This window comes from Erinaceus europaeus, chromosome 13 (assembly GCF_950295315.1).
Source record: "Erinaceus europaeus chromosome 13, mEriEur2.1, whole genome shotgun sequence".
Taxonomy (NCBI): domain Eukaryota; kingdom Metazoa; phylum Chordata; class Mammalia; order Eulipotyphla; family Erinaceidae; genus Erinaceus; species Erinaceus europaeus.
This window is the reverse complement of record NC_080174.1, coordinates 40,964,650-40,988,646: the sequence shown is the minus strand read 5'-3', so window position 1 is coordinate 40,988,646 and position 23,997 is coordinate 40,964,650. Positions and strand designations below refer to the sequence as shown.

At 45.9% G+C, this 23,997-nt stretch overlaps 1 protein-coding gene across 1 annotated transcript; it reads left to right on the top strand.

Annotated features, from left to right (window-relative positions):
- The first annotated feature begins 635 nt into the window (after window positions 1-635).
- Window positions 636-22,837, top strand: TRIM63 (tripartite motif containing 63). The gene is made up of 9 exons (XM_060205581.1): window positions 636-987; window positions 5,175-5,347; window positions 9,252-9,420; window positions 11,622-11,717; window positions 13,718-13,951; window positions 15,285-15,307; window positions 15,470-15,594; window positions 21,227-21,295; window positions 22,251-22,837. The coding sequence occupies exons 1-9, from the start codon at window positions 829-831 to the stop codon at window positions 22,259-22,261; spliced, it is 1,059 nt and encodes a 352-aa protein (XP_060061564.1). The 5' UTR covers window positions 636-828; the 3' UTR covers window positions 22,262-22,837.
- The last annotated feature ends 1,160 nt before the right edge of the window (window positions 22,838-23,997 follow it).

Sequence of the window (23,997 nt, the reverse complement as noted above, 5' to 3'; positions counted from 1 at the left end):
CTAAAATTCCTGGTTTTGCCTCTTACTTCCTAAGTGACTCTGAATGAGGTCCTTTTCCTCTTACAAAATGATTGTCAGAATCTATCAAATGAAAGGACTGGAGTGCAACTCACCTTTCAGAATTAGACTGGCTTAGTAACCAAGGGATGGAGGGATGGGATAACCAGTGTCGAGGTCTCAAAGTCTCCAGCGATATATCGTGTTCAGCTCTGAGACAGAGGGTATGGGCTTAGAAAAAGGGGCTGCCCTGACTCCTGATCTTGGGAACAACCAGGACTGCAGAGGAGGGGGTGAGTCTGATTTAGGTCATGGGGCAGCAAAACGGTGGGTGGGGGTGGGGTGCGGGGGTGTGTGTGTGGGGGGGGGGGCGGTGTAAGTTATTAGCCTTGCAAATCTAAGTGACCCACTTTCTGGGTTCCATCCCTGGCTCTCCTGTCCAGTACTGAAAAAGACAAGTTTCTGGAGGAAACTCCAAGTGCTCAACCCTCCCCTAAGCCCGCCCACGTACAGGCTGTTCTTGTTTACGATCCCCCTCCCAGGGAAACAGCAATTGCTCATCCCCACATGTGATTTGACAAGGCCTGTCTTTGGGGACTGGAGGAAACTCAAGCCTCACCAGCCACTTGGCATCGGAATGCTCAGCTGGTCCCCTCCTGAGGCTCATGTGACCAGAATCCAGCTATAAATATCAGAGGCAGAAGTCGGTCGCCAGGAAAAGAAAGTAAAGAGGCTCCAGGAGGGTATCTGGTGAAGACACAAGCCCCCAAATCTGCTTAGGGCGAGGTGGGTACAGAAGGTTGCCAATCAGACTCCAGGCCCTCAGTCAATATGGATTATAAATCAGGCCTCATCCAGGATGGGAACCCCATGGAAAACCTGGAGAAGCAGCTCATTTGTCCCATCTGCCTGGAGATGTTTACCAAGCCCGTGGTCATCCTCCCGTGCCAGCACAATCTCTGCCGGAAATGTGCCAATGACATCTTCCAGGTCAGTGCCTGCCATGCCCAGTCCTAGGGTCCTGGGAAGTTGCTCAGCTTTCCCATCCTGAAAGCCTTTGTGTCTTAACCCAGGGCCCTTGCACGCAGGCCTGGACCTTCCCTTTCTGAAGCTGGTCCTATGCAAAGGCCCCTGGAGCCGACTGAGGGGGCTGCAGACAAGGTGCTGGCTGCCCATTCTTTCCCCGTGACGCATGTTTCCTCCCCACCCTGCCTTGTGCACCTCAGTCGACAGTCCAATCAGGAGTCAAATGCTCTGAGGCGATAAGTGAGGGAGGCAAGCTGAGAGAAGAGAGAAACCAGACCCCTGGGCCTGGAGCCAGCTCCCTAGTGGGGTTGGGGATGGGGTGGGAGTGTGGTGGAACAGGAGACAGGTTGAACCCACAGGGGCAGTGGAACAGGAGTCCTTGGGCAAGAGAGATATCTTCTCTTAGGAGGCTATTTTCTTTTTCTTCTTTCTTTTTCTTTTTTTAATTTCGTTTTATTAATGAGAAAGGTGAGAGAAAGAACCAAGACATCACTCTGGGACATGTGCTGCCAGGGATTGAACTCAGGACCTCATGCTTGAGAGTCCAGTGCCTTATCCATTGTACCATCTCCCAGACCACTGGAGGCTATTTTCTATAAGTGGAGCAAGAGGAGTTCCATCTCCCCAGAAAGGAATGAGAGTGAATGACCTTCTGGCTGGGAAAAAGGACTCAAGGTGGCCCAGAAGCATGTTATAGAATGCTTTTTTTTTTTTTTTTTTTTGGTTTACCACCATTGATCATTTCATTGAGTCTAAGTTTCAAGCACCCATTTATTTAGGATAGCTCTGTCTATACAATAAGTATTTCAATCTCTGTCAGTCTTTCCCCTATCTTCTTTTTCCTCACTTAAAAAAAAAAATTATTGGGAGTCGGGCTGTAGCGCAGCGGGTTAAGTGCAGGTGGCGCAAAGCACAAGGACCGGCATAAGGATCCCGGTTCGAACCCCGGCTCCCCACCTGCAGGGGAGTCGCTTCACAGGCGGTGAAGCAGGTCTGCAGGTGTCTATCTTTCTCTCCTCCTCTCTCTGTCTTCCCCTCCTCTCTCCATTTCTCTCTGTCCTATCCAACAACGACAACAACAATAATAACTACAACAATAAAACAACAAGGGCAACAAAAGGGAATAAATAAATAAAATAAAATAAAATAAAATATTTATAAAAAGGAAACACTGGGAGTCGGGCGTAGTGCAGCGGGTTAAGCACAGGTCGTGCAAAGCACAAGGACCAGCGTAAGGATCCTGGTTCAAGCCCCCGGCTCCCTGCATGCAGGGGTGTGGCTTCACAAGCAGTGAAGCAGGTCTGCAGGTGTCTTTCTCTCTCCCTCTCTGTCTTCCCCTCCTCTCTCCATTTCTCTGTCCTATCTAACAATGATGACAACAATAATAACTACAACAATAAAACAACAAGGGCAACAAAAGGGAATAAGTAAATAAATAAATATTTTTAAAAAAGGAAACACTGACAAAAACCATAGGATAAGAGGGGTACAGCTCCACACAGTTCCCACCACCAGAACTCTGTATCCCACCCCATCCCCCTGAGAGCTTTCCTATTCTTTATCCCTCAGGGAGTATGGACCCAGGGTCATTATGGGGTGCAGAAGGTGGAAAGTCTGGCTTCTGTAATTGCTTCCCTGCTGAACACTACTGTTGGCAGGTCAATCGATACTCCCAGCCTGTCTCTCTCATTCCCTAGTGGGGCAGGGTTCTGGGGAAGTGGGGCTTCAGGACACATTGGTGGGGTCATCTGCCTAGGGAAGTCTGACTGGTATCATGTTAGCATTTGGAACCTGGTGGTTGAAAAAGAGTTAACATATAGAGCCAAAAAAATTGTTGACTACTCATGACCTAAAGGCTGGAATAATGCAGATGAAGAGTTGGGGAGTCTCCATTTTGTAGATAGTTAGTAGTCCTATTCTAGTTATATTCCAAAGAGCCCATGACTATACTAGTTTTTTTTTTTCCCCTGAGCCTGACATCTGATATACAGTTGGGTCTAAGTTATTGTCTGGGGAGATGATGTCATGGCTGGAAAAAGGACCAGAAAGCTGGATCAGGGAATCGAGTAGCTCCCAAATATGGGAAAGTTGTATAAATATTGTTGACCATAAACCCCACAGATTTGATCCGATCCGGGGCCCATATTAAGCTTAGGAGCCTATGTGACCTCTGCATTCCTGTAGATCTGAGCTCACATTCTGTGGTCATGAGTAGGAACGTTCTAAGCTGCCCCAATTTCAGGACCCATCTTCCTCAGGTGGAAGATAGAGTATGTTGTCCAGCCTCCCTTCGGAGGATGGAACATTCTTTACCACGTTGAGGGCATGGTCCTATGGGGGCCCACAAAGGGGTCTATTGTGTTGATTCTGATAGAGATGACCAGTAACAATGGAGAGGGGAATCTATTTGAGATCTAGGCCCGTCATGTCTGTTTGGGAATCTCAGGACTCCCCAACTAGGGCCCCAGCTTATAGAATGCTCTTTGAGAAGGCCAGGAGAGAGCCCACCTGGTATAGTGCACACTTTACCATGTGCAAGGATCTGGCTTTGGCTGCTACATGGAAAAACAGTGCTTTATGAGTGATAGAGAGATACTGTGGTTGGGGCCAGGCAGTAGGTAGTGCACACATTATAAGCCCACACATTATAGTGCACAAGGACCTGGGTTTGAGACTCTGGTCCCCACCTGCAGGGGGAAAGCTTCATGAGTGATAAGGCAGGGCTGCAGGTGTCTCTCCTGTCTCTCTCCCTTTCTAGCTCCTCTCCCCTCTCAATTTCACTCTTTCTCTATCCAATTAAACACATACACGAGATACTGTGGTGTCTTTCTATTCTCTCTATCTGTTCTTCTATCTGAAAGAGAGAGAGAAAAAGAGAGAGAGGGAGAGAGAAAAAGAAAGAATATGCTGGGTGGAGGGTAGATAGCATAATGGTTATACAAACAGACCCTCATGCCTGAGGCTCCAAAGTCCCCGGTTCAATCCCTCGCACCACCATAAGCCAGAGCTAAACAGTGCTCTGGTTAAAAATAAATATATATATATATGAAAGAATGTGCTGGAGCAGTGGAATTGCACAGACTTGAAGTCCCAGTGTGTTAAATCTATATATCTATATCTTTTTTTTTTCCTTCAGGGTTATTGCTGGGACTTGGTGCTGGCACTATGAATCTATTGTTCCTGGTAGTCATTTTTATTTTCTTTTTAAAAATATTTTTATTTATTTATTATTGGCTAGAGACAAAAAGAAATTGATAGAGGAGGGGGAGACAGAGAGGGGGAGTGACAGAGATAGATACCTGCAGCCCTACTTCACCACTTGTGAAGCTTTCCCCTGCAGGTGGGGACCAGGGGCTCGAACCTTCATCCTTGTGCATTGTAATGTGTGTGCTTAACCAGGTGTGCCACCACCTGGCCCTGGCAGTCATTTTTCTATTTTATTGGACAGGACAGAGAGAAGTTGAGGGGGGGCTAGAGATGGAGAGACAAAGACATCTGCAGACCTGCAAAATGTCCCCGTCACTCCCTGCAAGTAGGGAGCCAGGGGTTCCAACCCGGATCCTTACACAAGTTATTGCACTTCTTTCTATCTATCCTCTGACTATTTTGTTTATTTATATATTTAAAATTTTTTTATTTATAAAATAGAAACATTGACTAAACCATAGGATAAGAAAGGTACAACTTCACGCACTTCCTGTCCCCTCCCCTGATAGCTTTCCTATTCTTTAACCCTCCCGGAGTATGGACCCAAGGTCATTGCGGGATGCAGAAGGTGGAAGGTTGGCTTCTGTAGACTATTTCATTTTTAAAGTAGCAAGCTTATGAGCTGACTATAATTATAAAAACCATTCCGTCAGTGAATAAACTGAGACTAAGAGTGATCAGGCTGCTTGCCCAGAGTCACTCTGAGAATAACCATGCCTGGAACCCAGGTTTGTGGATTTCCCAAACCTGTTGCCTGCTCAGTTGTTTTTCAAATGTTCCTGGTGTAAAGGGCTATTTCTCACCACCTGATTGGAGTTCCCATTCACACGGCTTGATAAAAATGACTAGGGCAATCAAGGAAGGCAGGAAAGGATATTAGGAGATGGCAAAGGGAAGAAGTTGAGGAGGGAGACCAGGTCTCATTCTGCCCTTGCCATTTGCAGGCTGCAAATCCCTACTGGACCAACCGGAGTGGCTCGGTGTCCATGTCTGGAGGCCGTTTCCGCTGCCCCTCCTGCCGCCACGAGGTGATCATGGACCGGCATGGCGTGTATGGGTTGCAGAGGAATCTGCTTGTGGAGAACATCATTGACATCTATAAACAGGAGTGCTCCAGGTCAGTTAGCCCAGCTATTGGGAGTTCTCCTTTATCACCAACTGCTATGGGCCCAGCAACACAAGCTCCTTCCTCCTTCTATTCTAGACCTAGACCACTCACTGGGAGAGCTGCAGCAGCCAGTCTGAGAGCTGGCTGTCTCTCTCCCAGGCTCAGATCTGTCCCCTTATCTTAGATCTTAGTGTCACTCAGTGAGTGGGAAATGCTCCAGACATTAGCCTCCCCTCCTGGGAGATACCAAGACAGAAAGCAGGGTAGTGATGAAATTTGAGAGGGGAAGAAAGGCACTTGTGCCAGTTAAGTGGGCTTGGTAAGCAGAGAAAGTGCCCAGTGAGAACACAGTCACTTCAGTCCCTTGTTCCAGGAGGCCTGGTGCCCAGGGCTAGGAGTGCTTTGACCTGGTGCTTCATGACAGTCCTATGCATTGAACATGGCACAACCATTTCCACTTCATAGGTGAGAAAGCTGAGGTTCAAATAGGCTAAGTCAGTTACTCCAGGCTTCCCAGCTGGGAAATGAAATTGCTAAATTTGGGCTCCATTAGGCTTGCTCCAAGTCTCCCTTTTTGTAAAATAATAGCTTGCTCCCAGGTGAGACTTGTGAATAGTGCAGGCTGTGCAGCATTGGACCTCAAACTGGAGAGAGACATAGCTCTAGGGGAGATCTTCACAGATCAGGATAGACTGACAAAACTTCTAGGGTGCTGGCTTCTCAGCCCTTACAGACTAAAGCCACCAAGGAGCATATGCCCCAGGAAGGGTAACCCGCCAGTTTTAGTGAGAAAAAGCCCTGGTCTGTGGAGCTGTGTTTGTAGTCTGTCACTAAGGTCTGGTGTCTTTGGACCCTTAGTTCTTCTTTCTTTAGAAAGGAGCAGAAATGTTGATCAAATAGAGTTTTGATGGAAAATGCTAAAAATGTCAACTGTTGAGTGAACACCTACTTAGGCTTAGACACTGGATTGAACTATGCCTGTGTATTATCCTGCTCAATTCCTACAATAACCGCATCAGGCATTCTTACTCTCATTTAACATCAGCATATGAAAGCTCAGAGAGGGAGATAGCAAGCAGTGAAGCTGAGAAGGAACCTGATTAATTTAATGGTCCTGTTGTTGCCTCTTATGTGACAGCTCAACACTACAGAACTACAAAACATGTTGCAGTGTTTCTTGTTGAGCCCTCTGAGACCTTTCTTCACAGTTGAACTCTGCTGCTCTTCACTGAGAGTCATGCTCATTACAAACAACTCCTGCCACAACCCCAGTAGCTCTTGGAGGGTACTAAGGCTCTAAGAGGAGAAATCACATGTCTTAAGGGCACACAATGAGTAAGTGGCAGAACAATATAGATTTGAATCCAGATGAGGAAGCCTGGAGTTGGGAGAATGAGCATCTGGGAGGGCAGTGGGATCAAGTGTCAGGATCGTGCATCATCTTTTACCTTCCCCTGTCACCCCAAGACCCCTTCCCAGAGGGACACTTTTGCCAGCATGGGGAGTCCTGGACTAAAAGGAAAATCTGGAAAGGAAAGAGTTTACTTAGGAATTTCAGGGGTGGGGGACTGAGAAGGTTAAATCAACAAGAAAGCACACGTCTTGCATATGTAAGGCTCTGGGTTCAGTTCTCACCACTGACTACAAACATGAAGGACAAAACCAAAAAGAACATTATAAACAACAAAGTGAAGAGACAGGTGGTGGTTCACCTGGTTGAGCACACACACTGCAGTGCACAAGGACTCAGGTTCAAGCCCCTGGTCCTCACTTGAAGGAGGTATGTTTCACAAGTGGTGAAGCAATACAGTGCTGTGAGTCTCAGTCTCTCTCTCTCTCTATATATATATGTGTGTGTGTGTGTGTGTGTGTGTGTGTGTGTGTGTGTGTGTGTGTGTGTGTGTGTGTGTGTATGTATATGTATATATCTCAAAGCACTATTCAGTTCTGGTTTATGGTAGTGCAGGGGATTGAACCTGGGACTTTGGAGTCTCAGACATAAGTCTGTTTGCATAACCATTAAGCTATCTACCCCCCCACCTCCCCTTTCCACTCAATTTCTCTCTGTCTCTATCCAAAGTAAATAAAAAAATAAAGTAATGAATGGAAAACAAATGACAGAGTGGTGCTATGCTCTGTTTCCCCATCTCTCCCCACCACCCCCCCCTCTCTCTCTCTCACACACACACACACACACACACACACACACACACACACACACAAAGTTAAAAATAACTTTAAAGAACAATAAATCCTGGGATGTAATCAGTGAGGCTTGGAGATAATCACTATTTGGATTTTTGAGCTGCTTTCTATGTTAAGGGCTGGGAAACCAGAGGTGGTACAGACTTGATGCTGGCTCTAAATGGAGCCAACTAGAACCTAAATGGAGGCTATTTCTCCCAGATAGCTGGGAATATAGGACCTAGAATCCCCCTCCCACCAATGGAATCTTCTTTCTATGTCCTAGGAGAAGCATGGATAGCATACTAGAGGCCCTGAGCACAGAGAGACAAAGGGAAAGAAGAATTCTAAGAATGTATATCTGGACAGAAAGAGGACAATAAGCATACTGGCTATGCAAAAAAAAAAAAGTGGGGGTATAGCATAATGGTTATGCAAAGAGACTTTCATGCCTGAGGCTCTCAAGTGCCAGGTTCAATTCCCCCACACCACCATAAGCCAGAGCTGAGCAGTGCTCTGGTTAAAAAAAAAAAAAAAATGCTTGAGACCCCAAAGTTCTTTTTTTTTAATTTTTAAAATATTTATTTATTTTCCCTTTTGCTGCCCTTGTTGTGGTTATTGATGTCATTGTTGTTGGATAAGACAGAGAGAAATGGAGAGAGGAGGGGAAGACAGAGAAGGGGAGAGAAAGATAGATACCTGCAGACCTGCTTCACCGCCTGTGAAGCGACTCCCCTGCAGGTGGGGAGCCGGGGGCTCAAGCTGAGATCCTTACGCCAGTCCTTGTGCTTTGTGCCATGTGCACTTAACCCGCTGTGCCACCGCCCAACTCCCGAGACCCCAAAATTCTAAGTTCAATTCCATCATAAACCTGAAACGAGCAGTTCTCTGGTCTTTCTCTCCCTCTCTATTTCTCCCTGTATCTCTTTCTTGTTAAACTAAAACAAATCAAATATATGAAAGAAAAAAGAAAGAAAGGGGAAAAGAGGAAGAAAGAAGAAAGATAAGAAAGATCAGATTCTAGACCCTGGGAAGAAGTCAGGACTTGGGCTGAGCTGCCCAAGCTCTAGTTGTGTATCTTGAAGCACGCACTGCTTCCTCCTTTGAGCCTCGGACCCCCTCATAGTATGCTTACTGACTTATTTTTGCTACCCGTATTTAATTACCACCTCCTCCAGGTCAGGCACTGTACACTGCAGATTCAGGGGGAGGAAGAGAATGGGAAAGTTTTCTTGCTTAGATGGAGGTTACAGTCCAGTGGATTAAATATAGAATTAAATGAGGCCGTGAGTATTAATTGCTTTGCTCAAAGCCTGACCTGAAGGAACTAAGAGGTATGGGGACTAGAATTAGAGCAATTGAACTCTAGCCTCTCCTGCCCTGACTTGCTGGGTGACCTTGGGCAAATCAGTTAACTTTTCAGGGTTTAGTTTTCCCTTTTAGAAAATATCTTCAGGTCTATCCCTGGGATTCTCCAGCCCTTCCCATGTGCTTTGCACTGGCAGAGCCTAAGATCAACTATTTCACCAGAGTTCCAGTCCTCAGACATGTCCTCAGACATTTCGTGTCATTGGCTTCCTTGGTCATTGGTTCCCAGAGGATGGAGTGGAGACAGTCAACCATTGAGAGCCCAGGTCATGGATCTGGGCTAGCCTTCTGTGAGTGGAGTTGGGGAAGGAAACAGGGATTCGGGATATCTACCCCCTGACCTGTGACTTCTCCACTTTAGCCGGCCTCTACAGAAGGGCAGTCACCCCATGTGCAAGGAACATGAAGATGAGAAGATCAACATCTACTGCCTCACGTGCGAGGTACCCACATGCTCCATGTGCAAGGTGTTTGGGGCTCACCAGGCCTGTGAGGTGGCCCCTCTGCAGAGTGTCTTCCAGGGACAAAAGGTACTGACCACAGCCACTTTCACCCCCAACCTGGGCCTGCTGGGCATGGCCTGATGATTCAGGATGTGGATTTGATCTCTGTAGAACTGCTGAGCAGGCCTTTCAGGAATAGTCCCCATGGAGGGACTTCCCAGGCCACAAGGACGGCAGCCCTTACCTCCCTTGGGGAGGTGGCTGAGCTCATGAGTTATACTTAGAGGCACTTGAGGGCACCTGGGTGTGGCCACAGGGTGAGGCCAAACCCCAGGGCCAGGCCACCAGGGTTCTCTCAGGCCATGGCTTTTGCATCCCAGTGTCTCTATTCCTGTGCTGATCATCTCCCAGTCTTTACATTTTCCTATAGCAGGAAGCAACTTAAAGCCCCCTCCCTAGGTGTCTGGGTCTCTGGGCCTCTATTTTGTCTGAGCAATGAGCCTGTCTTCCTGTTCTTTTCTCTCCACTACTCACTCTTCTCGAGCTCTTTCAATTAATTTAATTATTGTATGCTGTGTTTGCGAATAAACTGAGGGCCTTGCACATGTGCAATACTGCAGAGCAGCTTTTCTTATCCTAATTTTTCATTCTATATCCTTTGAAAGAAGAGGGAGAGACAGACACATAGAGGAGAGAAACAGAGGGAGAAATACCAATGCATTGCTCCACCATCCATAGAGCTCCACTAGTGCTGTCCGGGGTGTTCCTATATGGTGTAGGGATCGACTCCAAGGTCCCATTACACAGGAAAGTGTTCAGTACCTACTGAGCTATCTCCCAGCCCTTCATTATTATTATTATTATTTTATTTTATTTTTGAGGTTTTATTTCTTGAGGAGCCAGATAGTCATGCACCTATTGAGTGCACACATTACTATGTGCAAGGACTCAGGTTCAAGCCACTGGTCCCCACCTGTAGGAGGGGAACTTCACTAGCTACTGGTGAAGCAGGGCTGCAGGTGTCCTCTTTCTCCCCTTCTCTATCTACCCTTCTCTATCAATTCCCCCCCTCTTTGCCTCCAGGGTTGTCACTGGGGCTCAGTGCTGGCACCACAAATCCCCTGCTCCTCATGGCCACTTTTTCCATTTTTACTGGAAAATTGAGAAGGAAAGGAAAGATAGAGAGAAGGAGAGAGAGATAGACACCTGTAGACATGCTTCACTGACTGTAAAGCTTCCCCCTACAAGTGGGGAGCCAGGGCTCGAACTGGGATCCTTGCACTTTGTACTATGTGTGCTTAACCCAGTGCACCATTGCCCAGTCCCCCTCAATTTCTCTTTGTCCTATCAAAATTGAAGAAAAAGAATTAGAAGAAGAATTAGAAGGAAAAGAAGGAGGAGGAGGAGGAGGAGGAGGAGGGCCACTCAGAGTGGTGGATTCATTGTGCAGGCACAAAGCCTCAGCAACAGTCCTGGGGGCAATGAAAAAAAAAAAGGTTTTATGTATTGAGAGCTGGGCGTATAGAACAACAGTTTATTCAAAGACTGTCATGCCTGAGGCTTCAGGGTTTCAGGTACAGCTCCTTAGCACCACAATAAATTAGAGTTGAGTAGGTTTTGTTTGTTTGTTTTAAAAATCTGTTTATTTTATGAGACACACACAGAGAGAAGACCAGAGCACTATTCTGGCATATGTAGTGCCAGACATGTACCCCAGGGTTCCTGCACTCTGCTTTCTGAGTCATCTCCTTGGCCCAGTCTCCAAGTTTTTCTTTCCTTTCTTTTTTAGAAGTCCCTCCTCTGCCAGTACCTTGCTGTGCATTTTGTGCAGCTCACTTCCCCTCTCTGGGCCTTATCTGTAAAATAAGAGCTGCAGGGCCTGGTGGTGGTGCACCTGGTTAAGTGCACACATTACAGTGCACAAGGACCTGGGTTCGAGCCCCCAGCCCCCACCTGCAAGGGGAAAGCTTTACAAGTGGTGAAGCAGGGCTGCAGGTGTCTCTCTGTCTCTCTCCCTCTCCGTTCCCCTCTCAACTTGTCTCTGACTCTATCCAATAAAAAATAAATAAATAATAAAAAATAAAATATATTTCTTTTAAAAAAAAGAGCTGCAGTATCTCTGATATATTTTGCTTTGGACCTGAGCTATACCTTAGAGAGAGGGGCCAGACCACTCCTGGATTCCCTTTCTAGTCGAGAGGGGAGCAAAGATGCTATTTTTCCTCTCACTCCTGAGAAACCCTAAGATCTCTCTCCTCTCCTGGTCCCATTTCTCCCCTCCTCTCCAGACTGAGCTGAGTAACTGTATTTCCATGCTGGTGGCCGGGAATGACCGAGTGCAGACCATCATCACTCAGCTGGAGGACTCTTGTCGAGTAACCAAGGTGAGGGGACAGTATGACTCTGCCTGGGTGTTTGTGGTCCCCTGAGCAGCCTGGTCTCTGGGGTGGATGCTCACCCACAAGTTGTGACCTGGAGGTGGCCCATGGGGTGATTATACAGGGATAGTAAGGGAGGGACTATCTAATCCATTCATTCATTCACTCTCTCAACAAATGCTCATTAGAACAGCGGTGTTGTGCTGGAGGCTGGGATGGGGAAGATGAGCACTGGAAATGGGGGGTAAATGAGACAGACCTGTCCCTGACCTCAGGGAGCACCCCTTCTCCATTAATCCCCAGTATCTACTCAGCAGGAGTTATTTTTGCTAATGTGATATAGGCCACAAGACTAAACTTTAAAATGTGTGCAGGTCATGATAAAATTCAAGCTCTGAGTCAGTAGGTCTGGAATGAGGCATGATATTATGTTTGTCTAGTTAGTTCCTAGGGTCTGCCTATATTGTTGTTCCCCAGATAACACTCTGAGTAGTAAGACTGTAGAAACAGAAGGAAACTTCTCTATCCTTGCAAAAGTTCACCACTTGGGGTGGGGGCCTGGAGATGAGATGGGGTGAAAGATCATTGTATTGATGGTGGACCAAGGGTTGCATGATAAATAGGTTCAAAGGAAGGAGGGGACATTGTAGCTACCCAGGAAAGGCTCCCAGTCTGTAGAAGGGTACTGGAGCCATTGGTCTGATGAGATGCTATGATTAAACCTGCCATACAGATAAAAGGATAAAGATTTAGCATCTGTGTTAGAACCTTAATGAGGTTATTCAAGGGAGGCACTACCTCTCCATCTGAGCTAGGATCAAATGAATCCAGTTCTGATCCTAAAGTGAAAGGAAGTCCTAGAAAAATAGTTTACTTGGATATTGTGACCCAGGTTTAAGCTTGGCCCCCACCACATTGAAGAAAGCTTTAGTGCTGTGGTCTCAGCCCCCCTTCCATTATCTAAAATAAATAAGAAGTATGATTTGGGGGGCCTTGTAGTGGCACATCTGGTTGAGCACATATGTTACAGTGCACAAGGACCTGTCCGTGTTCGAGACCCACTTTGTGAGTGGTGAAGCAATGTTGTAGGTGTCTGTCTCAGTCCCTCTCTATCATTCCCTTCCTACTTGATTTCTGACGGTCTCTATCCAGTAAATAAATAAATAAATATAATACAATTTTTTTAAAAAAGGCATATGATTTGGTGCTAAATGAAGCCCAGAATATATCTCACCCTAGAGTCTCTATTTTTTTTTTTTACTGGCTTCTCTTTCTTTCTTTCTTTTTTAAAGCTATTTCTTTTATTTTTATTTTTTATTCATTTAATAATGATTGACAATGTTGTGAGATAAGAGGGGTACAATTTCATACAATTCCCACCAACAGAGTTCTGCATCCCATCCCCTCCATTGGAAGCTTCTCTGTTCTTTATCCCTCTGGGAGTATGGACCAAAGATCCTTATGGGGAGCAGAAGGTGGGAGGTCTGGCTTCTGTAATGGCTTCTCCACTGGACATGTATGTTGGCAGGTCAATCCAATATGCCCAGCCTGTTTCTGTCTTTCCCTAGTGGGGCGGGGCTCTGGAGAGGTTGGGTTCTAGGACACTGGTGAGGTCGTCTGCCAGGGAAGTCATAGACTCTCTATTTTTTCAAATTTCAGATAGAGACAGAGAGGTAGAGAGCGAAAAAGACCACAGCAGTGAAGCTTCCTTTAGTGCAGTGGGGGCCAGGCTTGAACTTGGGAAGTTTACTTGTCTATTTGTGAGGAAGAGAGTAGATTCCTAAAGACACAGGCCTCCAAATGCTGCTGGTAGGTAAGCAGTGATTGTACCGTAGCAAGTGCTTTCTTTTGGGTAAAGCCTTCATGTGTCTTCTGTGAATTGGGTGTGCAGTCCAACCTCTTTCAGTTTTAGATTCTTTGCTTCCTGTTAACTTGTCTCAGGAAAAGAAGTGCTGAGGCTAGGGTGGGGAACCCACAGGATGTGATTCTGAGATTCCTGTCCCCAGGAGAACAGCCACCAGGTGAAGGAAGAGCTGAGCCAGAAGTTCGATGTCTTGTACGCCATCCTGGATGAGAAGAAGAGTGAGCTGCTGCAGCAGGTCACCCGGGAACAGGAGGAGAAGCTCAGCTTCATCGAGTCCCTTATCCAGCAGTATCGGGAGCAGCTGGACAAGTCTACGAAGCTGGTGGAGACAGCCATCCAGTCTCTGGATGAGCCCGGAGGGGCTATCTTCCTCTTGGTGAGCAGGGCTAGGAGGTGTGGACTGGCTCCCTTGACCACTGTGACTGGCCCATTTAAACTCTGAGATTCAATCCCTTCCTCTGTAAAATGGGCATGCGACAATCCCTCTCCATCCCTAGAAACTACTGATTGTCTAGTGGGTTCCAGGTACAGAGGTGGAGGAGACACAGAGGTCTAAGAGAGTTTATTGAGAGAGATAGAAAATGGTCAACTTTAAGACTTCACAGTTCAGTTTAATAAACATTTCCTAAGTGTCTATTGTTAATGAGGCTTTCTGCTATGCATTGGGTATTTAAAAAAAAAAGTGAGAGGAGGAAGGGGAGGAGGAGGAGGAGAGGACAAAAGCCTGGACTTCAGGGGCTGGCTTTCACCCACCCAACCTACTTATATCCTGAAAGGCCACAGGTACCAGAGAGTTATTACCAGGAAGAGGGCATTCAGTGCCTCTGTTTAGATGGGGATTTTCAATCCAAGTGCCACTGGCATTTGGGAACAGATAATTCTTTGTTGTGGGGACTATCCTGTGCCCAGCTGAATAGCCAACAGCAGGTCTGTCTCCAGCTCCCACCCTCAGAAGCTGGTAGCACTTCCCTGCTCTTCACCATGAGGACAAAAAAATATCTCCAAGGAGCTGGAAAAATAGCATGATGGTTATGCAAAAAGACTGAGGATCCAAAGTCTCAGATTCAGTCACCAGTACCTTCATAAATCAGAGCTGAACAGTGCTCTGGTTATTAAAAACAAAAACAAAAACAAACTCCAAAACTTGACAAGAATGTCCCTGTGGGCAAAATGCTCTCAGACTGAGAACCACTGTTTAAGATGCTCCCAGAATTGGTCCAGGAGGTGGCACAGTAGCTAAGGCACTAGACTTTAAAGCATGAGCTCAATCCCTGGCAGTACCTGCACCAGTGATGTCTGGTTCTCTCTCTTTCTCATTAATAAATAAATAAAATCTTAAAAAAAAAAGAAAAAAAGATGCTCCCAGAAGCAAATCGCAGGAAGCAAAGATGTCGGTTGTGGGGGTAGTGAGTGAGATCGCAGAATACAGCTTTAATGCTGTAGTTGGTCTCTCTGTCAAAAAAAAAAAAAAAAAAAAAAAAGCCCTTCAGTAGCAGTGAAGAGAAAAAAAAAAAAAGAAAGAAAAAATACAAGTTCCATTCAACTCAGGGTGGAGAGGGGAGTAGGTTACAACTCGGCAGGGAATGGCTCTACATGCCCATCTGCTATACCCAGCCATTGGCTTTGCTGGTTTCCCAGGTCTACCAAACATTGTAACCCTGCCTGTTTTCTCTCTCTTTCTTTCTCTCTCTCTCTCTCTCTTCCCACAGAGTGCCAAGCAGCTCATCAAAAGGTGAGTGTCTCAGAGAAGGAATATTCCACCTTCCAGGGTGAGCTTCTAGGTCAAGGACTAGGTGTGGGCACAAGTTGGTATAAGTAGACACCCCCTTCCTGCACTGAGCTCTGGAGATTTCACCTCTCTCTGTCTGCCTTCTCCACCCACCACCCCCAACAGCATAGTGGAAGCTTCCAAGGGTTGCCAACTGGGGAAGACAGAGCGGGGCTTTGAAAACATGGACTACTTCACACTGGACTTGGAGCATATAGCAGATGCACTGAGGGCCATCGACTTTGGAACAGGTAAAAGAGGTCCTGATGCCCTTACCTATTTCCCTGATCCACCCCTTCTGATGGAGAGCTACCTGGAGGCAAATACAATAGCAAAAACCCTCAGGCATCCAATCATATAGTCAATTTCTTCTCTCTCATTCTTTCTCTCTTTATTTGCAATATGACAGTAGATTAAGTGATAATTGTTCTACACTGGTACCCAACCATCAAAATTCCATATAGTCAACTTCTAGATAAGCTCAGAGCCTGCCTTTGGAGGTGACATAATAGCTAGAATTTTGGACTTGAAAACATGAAGTCCAGAGTTCAATTTCTGGCATTGTATGTGCCAGAGTGATGCTCTGTTGCTCTGATTCTCTCTCTCTCCCCTCTGTCTCTTTCTCTCTTTCCCTCCCCCTCCCTCTCTCTCCCCTTCACTCCTTCATGTTAATAAACAAATCTTAAAAAAAAATTAGATGGGAGTTGGATGGTAGCACAGTGGGTTAAGTGCACATGGTGCAAAGCACAAGGACCGGCATAAGGATCCCAGTTCGAGCCCCCGGCTCCTCACCTGCAGGAGGGTCGCTTCACAGGTGGTGAAGCAGGTCTGCAGGTATCTACCTTTCTCTCCCCCTCTCTGTCTTCCCCTCCTCTCTCCATTTCTCTCTGTCCTATCCAACAATGACAACAACAATAATAACTACAACAATAAAACAACAAGGGCAACAAAAGGTAATAAATAAATATTTTTAAAAATTAAAAAGAAATTAGATGAGTCAGAGCCTAAGCATGGTGTCTGCCATGTAATTGTTATTTAAATCAATTGTGCAATGACTTTTAAATTTTCATTGAGGGGTATGTGTGTGAGAGAGTGAGAATCAGATTATCATTCTGATATATACAATTCTGGGAATGGAACTCAGAACCTTGTGTTTGAGAGACCAGTGTTTTATCCACTGTGCCATCACCTGGACCCTGGAATGATTAAAAAAAAAAAAAAAAGATGTATTGAGGAGCTAGTAGAGTGCACTGTTTGCTTTCCTCAAGGCTCCAAGTCTGGCCTTGGCACCATATAGCACCAAGGATGGTACTGTGGGAACCTCCCTGGATGGTCAGTGCTGGGGTGTCTCTTTAAAGATACTTATTTGTTTACTTACTTAATATATGAGTGAGGTCAGAGCAAGCACCATCAGCTCTGGCATATGTAGTACTGGTAATTGAACTTGGGATCTGTGCTTGCAAGTCCTATGCTCTACCGCAAAGCAATCTCCCCAGCTTTGCTCAATAAATTGTTTGAGACCATTGTCAGAAGGCATCTTGGAGGCAGTAGGAAGATTTGGGCAGACTTTAATTCAAACCCCACTTTTGGAGGCTGAGGAGGGAGAACACATGTCTTGATGGGTAAAACCTTGGGTTTTACCACTCCTGCCCCCTATAGTAGAAAGGTATCTTGGTATATCTGTTTCTCTTTCTCATAACAAATGAACAAATGCACATCCTGGTTCTGCCCCCTTGTTATCTGTGTGACCTTTGGCAAGCCCCTCCACCTTTGTGAACTTCATCTTTTTACCTTAAAACTTACATCAGGTGGGTGGAGGGTAGATGCCGGGATAGCCTGAGGGTACTTCTTCCCGAGCTAGTGCTCTCTGGCTTGGAGAGAACTCAACTGGAGCCGATCTAGACTGCTGCGTGGGAGAGGGATCAGGAACTCGTGCCGCACTAACTTCCGCAGGAGATACACTCTGGAACTCTCGGAGCCAGAAAGCAATTTCCAGGTGTCTTTAATCAGAAGAGCAGCTGTTTTTATACTCTCCAAGTAGGGTGGAAACAGGATGTGATATAGAGAGGGTGGAGAGAAAAGTGACTGGTGAAAATCAGAGTGTGACAAGGAGGGGGCGGAACAGGCGAGAATCCTATCACTGAACCACCAATGCCCTGGAGTGCTTTATGTAAAAGTGATTTATGTAAATAGACCAAAGCTTTGGATCAGTAAATCCCTATATAGGCATATGGTTAAGCAGAAGCTAGGGGGAGGTGGCATACTACCCAACAGGTAGATAGTATAATGGTTTCTTCTTCTAGCATTTGCCCTTCTTCCATAGCCAGTCAACAGCGTCAGGTTGAGCCTGATGTAAAGTTTCGAGACCTCCTTTGAATCTGGAGAGGTGGCAGTCATTGACTATGTGGGTCATAGTCTGTCTGTAGCCGCAGGGGCAGTTCGGGTCGTCTCTGGCTCCCCAGCGATGGAACATAGCGGTGCACCGGCCATGGCCTGTTCGATAGCGATTGAGGAGGGCCCAATCATAACGTGCTAGGTCAAAGCCGGGTTGACGCTTGCAGGGGTCTGGGTTGAGGTGTTTGTTCTTTACCTCAGCTGACTGCCAACTCTGTTTCCAAGAGACTGGAACAGAGAAGTTCAGTGTAGGCATAGGGGACCAGATTGGGTGACGAGACGTCAAGCGTTGGACAGGGTGGGCGAAGATATCCGCGTATATTGGCAGGTCCGGTCGAGCGTAGACGTGGGAAATGAACTTAGATGATGCCGCCTCCCTACGAATATCTGGCGGGGCGATGTTGCTAAGAACTGGCAGCCATGGAACCAGGGTGGAACGGATGGTTCCAGAGATTATCCTCATGGAGGAATATAATTTGGAGTCGACCAAGTGAACATGGGGGCTACGGAACCATACTGGGGCACCGTATTCTGCAGTGGAATAGCATAATGCCAGAGATGATGATCGTAGTGTGGAAGCGCTTGCACCCCATGAGGAGCTGGCCAGTCTTGCAATGATGTTATTCCTTGCGCCCACCTTTGCTGCAGATTTTATGAGATGTTTGTGAAATGACAGAGTGCGATCGAGAGTAACGCCAAGATAGACTGGCTGGGCTTCATGCCGGATTCTCGTATCGCCAAGCTGCACATTAAGCTCACGCGATAGTATAATGGTTATGCAAACAGACTCTCAAGCCTGAGACTCCAACGTCCCAGGTTCAATCCCCTGCACCACCATAAGCTAGAACTGAACAGTGTTCTGGTAAAAAACAAAACAAAACAAACAGAAAAAAACTTACATCAGGGCTGGGGAGCAGATAACTCAGCTGGGAGAGCATAAGACTTGCATGCCTATAGTTCAGCTCCAGATTTGATCCCAGCACTGCGTATTCTGGAGTGATACTCTAGTTTTTCTCTCACATTAAGCTCTCTCTCATGAAACAATACATCTTTTTGGAAAGTGGGCACATTAATAATGACCATCTCATGGCACTATTGCCACAAATAAGATGGATACAGAACAGTTCATGAGGTGCTAGACACACCCTGGTTATTGCCTAAAGCTAGTCTAGTTTCTTGTTCTGGTGAGATAACAAGATACTGTTTTATTATTATTATTATTTTTACTTATGTATTGTATAGAGACAATCAGAAATTGAGAGGGAAGGGAAGGATAGAGAGGGTGAGGACACTTGCAGCACTGCTTCACCACATGTGAAGCCCCTGCAGGTGGGGACTGGGGGCTCAAACCTGGGTCTTTGTGCATTGTAACATGTACTCTCAACCAGGTGTGCCACCACCCAGCCCACAGGATATTGTTTATTTTTACCTGAGTACTGCACAGCTCTGGTTTATGGTGGTATAGGGGATTAAACCTAGGACTTCAGAACCTTAGACATGAAAATCTTTTGCATAATCATTATGCTATTTCCACCACCCATTATTATTATTTGTGTGTGCTGTTGGGGCTTCATTGCTTTAGGCCTTTTTTTTTTTTTTTTTTTTTTCAAATAGAAACAGGGAGAGAAGGAAGGGGTCAAAGACACTATAAAGCCAGAGTTCTAGGGGTAGGGAGATAGTATAGTAGTTATACAAAAGACTTTCAAGCCTAAGGCTCCAAAGTAAAAAATTTTTCAAGCCTGAAGCTCCAGGTTCAATTCCCAGCACCATCATAAACCAGAGCTGAGCAATGCTCTGGTAGCACTTTGTGAGTATCTTTCTCTCTGTCATTAAAAATAAATAAATAATGTTCAGCCTGCATGGACAGGAGTTAAGAGCCTGGGGCTGCCTACTGGCAGAGGGAGAGGTGAACCTGAGGCCTAAGGTTGTCACCCCATTGGTGACGGCTATGACGAGTGGTGCTAGACCACCATAAAATTTTTTTTAAAAAATGTAAAAAAAAGGGGGTCAGGGGTAAATAGCATAATGGTTATGTAAAGAGCTTGTCATGAGTCTCCAAAGTCCCAGATTCAATCCCCTGCACCACCATAAACCAGAGTTGAGCAGTGCTGTGGTAAAAACAAATAAACAAAACCCAAAGCTCCCTCCCCCCAACCCCAGTGAGGTGATAGGTTCAAACCTGGGTCTCAAGCATGACATATCAGGCACTTTCCTAGGTGAGCCATCTCACTCCTTCTTCCATTAAGATTTATTTATTTAATTCAGAGTACTGCTCAACTCTGGTTTATAGTAGTGCTAGGGGTTGAATCTCGGGCTTCAGACATGCAAGTCTACACTTCTTCTTCTAGCGTTTGCCCTTCTTCCGTAGCCAGTCAACAGCGTCAGGTTGAGCCTGATGTAAAGTTTCGAGACCTCCTTTGAATCTGGAGAGGTGGCAGTCGTTGACTATGTGGGTCATAGTCTATCTGTAGCCGCAGGGGCAGTTCGGGTCGTCTCTGGCTCCCCAGCGATGGAACATAGCGGTGCACCGGCCATGGCCTGTTCGATAGCGATTGAGGAGGGCCCAATCATAGCGTGCTAGGTCAAAGCCAGGTTGACGCTTGCAGGGGTCTGTGATGAGGTGTCTACACTAATACGTATCTTCTAAGCCTGACTTCAGCTATCAGTGCTATCATCTATGATATTTAAACACCTATGTTACTTATAACATGTACTCATTTCTTATTTAATTACTCTTCCATGAAGTACTTATAATACTTGAAACTGTAATAGTAATAATAAGGAAAATGAGAATACTGGACAAAGAGCAAAGATAATAACTTGTTCAAGGTCATACAGTGGAAAGGTAGCATTTGCAACAGAAAGCAAGAAGATGTAATTTTGGAGCACATTATAATGGTCTGAGAGGTGATACCTGAGGATGGGAAGCCTGTGACCTGTGAGGTCACTGGTTACAGTTCACTCCCTGCCTGTCTGTCTAGGGCTTAGCTTCAGGGGGCTAAAAGCAGGTCTACCTGGTCCACTTTGTCAGCTCCATATTTGCCTCTCTGGGGGCTAAGGCATTAGGAATTCTGGACAGGAAGTGCTAAGTAAGCAGATTTCAAAGAGGGAGCAAATTCTTCCAAGATAATGACTGATGCCTGAAAGTCAAGCTTTTCTCCTGATGTTTATCTCTCAGATGTGCAGAAGCACACGGTGTACTTCCTCGCTGTCCCTCTGATGATGGGCAGATTAGGTTACAGAAGCTACTACCACAGACACAAAGGAATGCTGCAATCCCTTCCCATGGAGAGGTGCCGGAAGAAAAGGAAATAAGGAAGGAAGGAAGGAAGGAAGGAAGGAAGGAAGGAAAAAAGAGGGTGGTCAGAGGAATGAAAAAACTCCAGTTTAGCACTGGTGTCTGCCTGACCCGTTTCCTGATGGGGGCATAAGTAAGCAGTTTCTCTGAGAAACGGCTCATTTGAACAGAATTGTTCTTTTCATGCACAGATGAGGAAGAGGAAGAGTATATTGAAGAAGAGGGTCATGAAGAGGAAGAGTCCACAGAGGGGAAAGAAGGTAAGAAATTTGCCTACTTCCTTTTATTGTTGTTGTTGCCATCAAAGCTATGGCTGGCACTTGGTACCTACAGGATGGATAACTCCACTGTTCCTGGCAGCCTCCTTCCCTCTGTCTCTGTCTTTCTCTGTCTCTGTCTCTCTGTCCCTCTCCCTCTCCCCCTTCCCCTTCCCCTTCCTCCTCCTCCCTTCCCTCCTTCTCTCTCCTCTTCTTTCCTTTTTGCTTTCTTTCCTGATAGAGATAGAGAGAAAGAGACACCTACGGCCCTGCTCCAGGACTTATGAAACTTCCCCTCTGCAGATAGAGACTATGGGGCTTGAACCAGGGTCCTGGAACATGCCTACTTCCATTCTTTCCTCATTCATTCTTTTAGTCAAAGACAGTATGAGATCCCTACTGTATTGAACAATGGAGGTGAGGTTCAGTCTGCATCCCAATATGCATCTTAAACCTACTCAGGGTTAAATCTGTAAAAAAAAAAAAAATACACATATACTCACCGAACTATTCATAACAAAATGCTCCACTTTTTACATTTAATGGGACCTCCTCATGACCTGGAAGATTTTACCAAAGCACTGTTCAGCTCTGGTTTATGAGGATGTTGAAGCTTGAACCTGGCCCCTCAGGCAGGAAAGTCTTTGCATAACCATTATGCTATCTCCTCAGCACAAGCCCTAGGTTCTTTCCCTGGAAATGGATAAGATAGAGTGGGGCTTTCTTGAGAAAGAGGGAGATAAGAGACCAGAGAACCACTCAGCTCTGGCACATATAATGATGAGGATCTCTTACTCATTATGTAAATAAATAAACAAATAAATCTTTTGAAAAATTCCCTAATTATAACGCAATACAAAATAACAGAGGTAAAAGGGAGTTAATGATTTTCTCACCGCAGCTTGCTAAGCTTCTGAGGAGCAATCTCACTTTGTGTTTCTTCATCTTTCATTTTTAGGACATCAGTAATAAGTTGGATGAAGGAAAGACTCTCCAGATGCAGAAGAACTGGCATAGGTGGGGCTGGGCCCAGCTGCCTTGGTGACAGGCTCCATGTGGGCGGGGCTGGGATCCCTGGGGCTGGGGTGATGGGGAAGTACGGTCTTCTCCTTGCTCAGAGAGCTGGCACTAGGAGTAGGGGCCCCATACCACTGTGTCCAGCTGCCACAAAACTTGAATCAGAAACATGCTTGATACAACTACACAGGACACTTTTCTATGTTGATGCAAAATGGAATATTTTGTACGTTTTTAAAATGTGATTTTTGTATATACTTGTATATGTATGCCAATTTGGTGCTTTTTGTAAAGGAACTTTTGTATGATAATGCCTGATCATTGTGTTACTGGCCACTGTGTGTTTGTTAGGAGGAAAAGGAAGCCAGGATGAGACAGCTACCCGTTTCCTCTCTTCAGTGAGAGGTCTTGGCCACACTCACAGACTTAGGAGCAGATAGTGTACTGTACTTCAATGTCTGTCCCTGATGCACAGGGTAGAAACCGAGTTTGTGTTATAAGCTGCTTTAATAAATGCACATTACTTTCCTTCTGTTGTTACCAAAGAGGTTGGAATTTCCTTCTGCCCTCTCCCCTCCCCCACCCCAAGAGTTCAGCATGAGGATGTTTGCAGCAGGAGGTAAGAGGTAATGGTAGAGCCAGGACTGTATCTCATGAAAGAGGGGTTTCTTTTATTTTAATTAATATATTTACTGGCTAGAGAGAAATCAATAGATTTCTATTTCTATCAATAGATAGACGGAAGAGGGGAGAGAGAGAGACCTGCAGGGGGTCGGGCGGTAGTGCAGCGGGTTAAGCACACATAGCAGTAGAGACCTGCAGCACTGCTTCACCACTTGTGAAGCTTCCCCCCTGCAGGTGGGAGACTAGGGCCTTGAACCTGGATCCTTTAGCATTAAACATGTGCGCTTTATCGGCTGCACTACCACCTGGTCCACCCCCTCACTTTTTTTTGCCAATTATTTATTTTCCCTTTTGTTGCCCTTGTTTTTTCTTTTATTGTTGTAGTTGTTATTGATGCCGTCGTTGTTAGATAGGACAGAGAGAAACGGAGAGAGGAGGGGAAGACAGGGGGAGAGAAAGATAGACACCTGCAAACCTGCTTCACCGCTTGTGAAGCAACTCCCCTGCAGGTGGGGAGCCAAGGGCTCGAACCAGGATCAGTCCTTGTGCTTTATGCCATGTGTGCTTAACCCGCTGCGCTACCATCTGACTCCCTCACTTTTTTTTTTATGAATTCATTTATTTATGAAAGAGAGAGAACAAAAGAGATGGAGAGAAACAGATCATCACTTGATTTGAGCTCAGGACCTCATGCTTGAGAGTACAAAGCTTTACTGCACTACCTCCTGGTTTGTCAAAGTTCTTTAAAGTTCTTTAAACCAATGCTTCCCAGTGAGAACACCATCAACAACTAATTTAGAGATGACCCCAAGAAAAGGGGTTAATGCTTTGTTCTTTGGCTCTCAAGAAGACAGAGGCTAAGACTTAGCTTTAAAGCTTTTATCAGAGGGACAACCTCAGGGCACCCAGGGTGAAAGCGTGTAAATGTTGCAGGAAAGGAGAGAGCAAATGCCAAGTGTGGTGTTCCTGAACTGGCCAAAGCTGCATCAAAAGCCCCAGTGTCTGGCTTAGTCATATGAAGCATGTCTAGCAGATCCTAGAGAACACAACAGGACCCTCCTGCA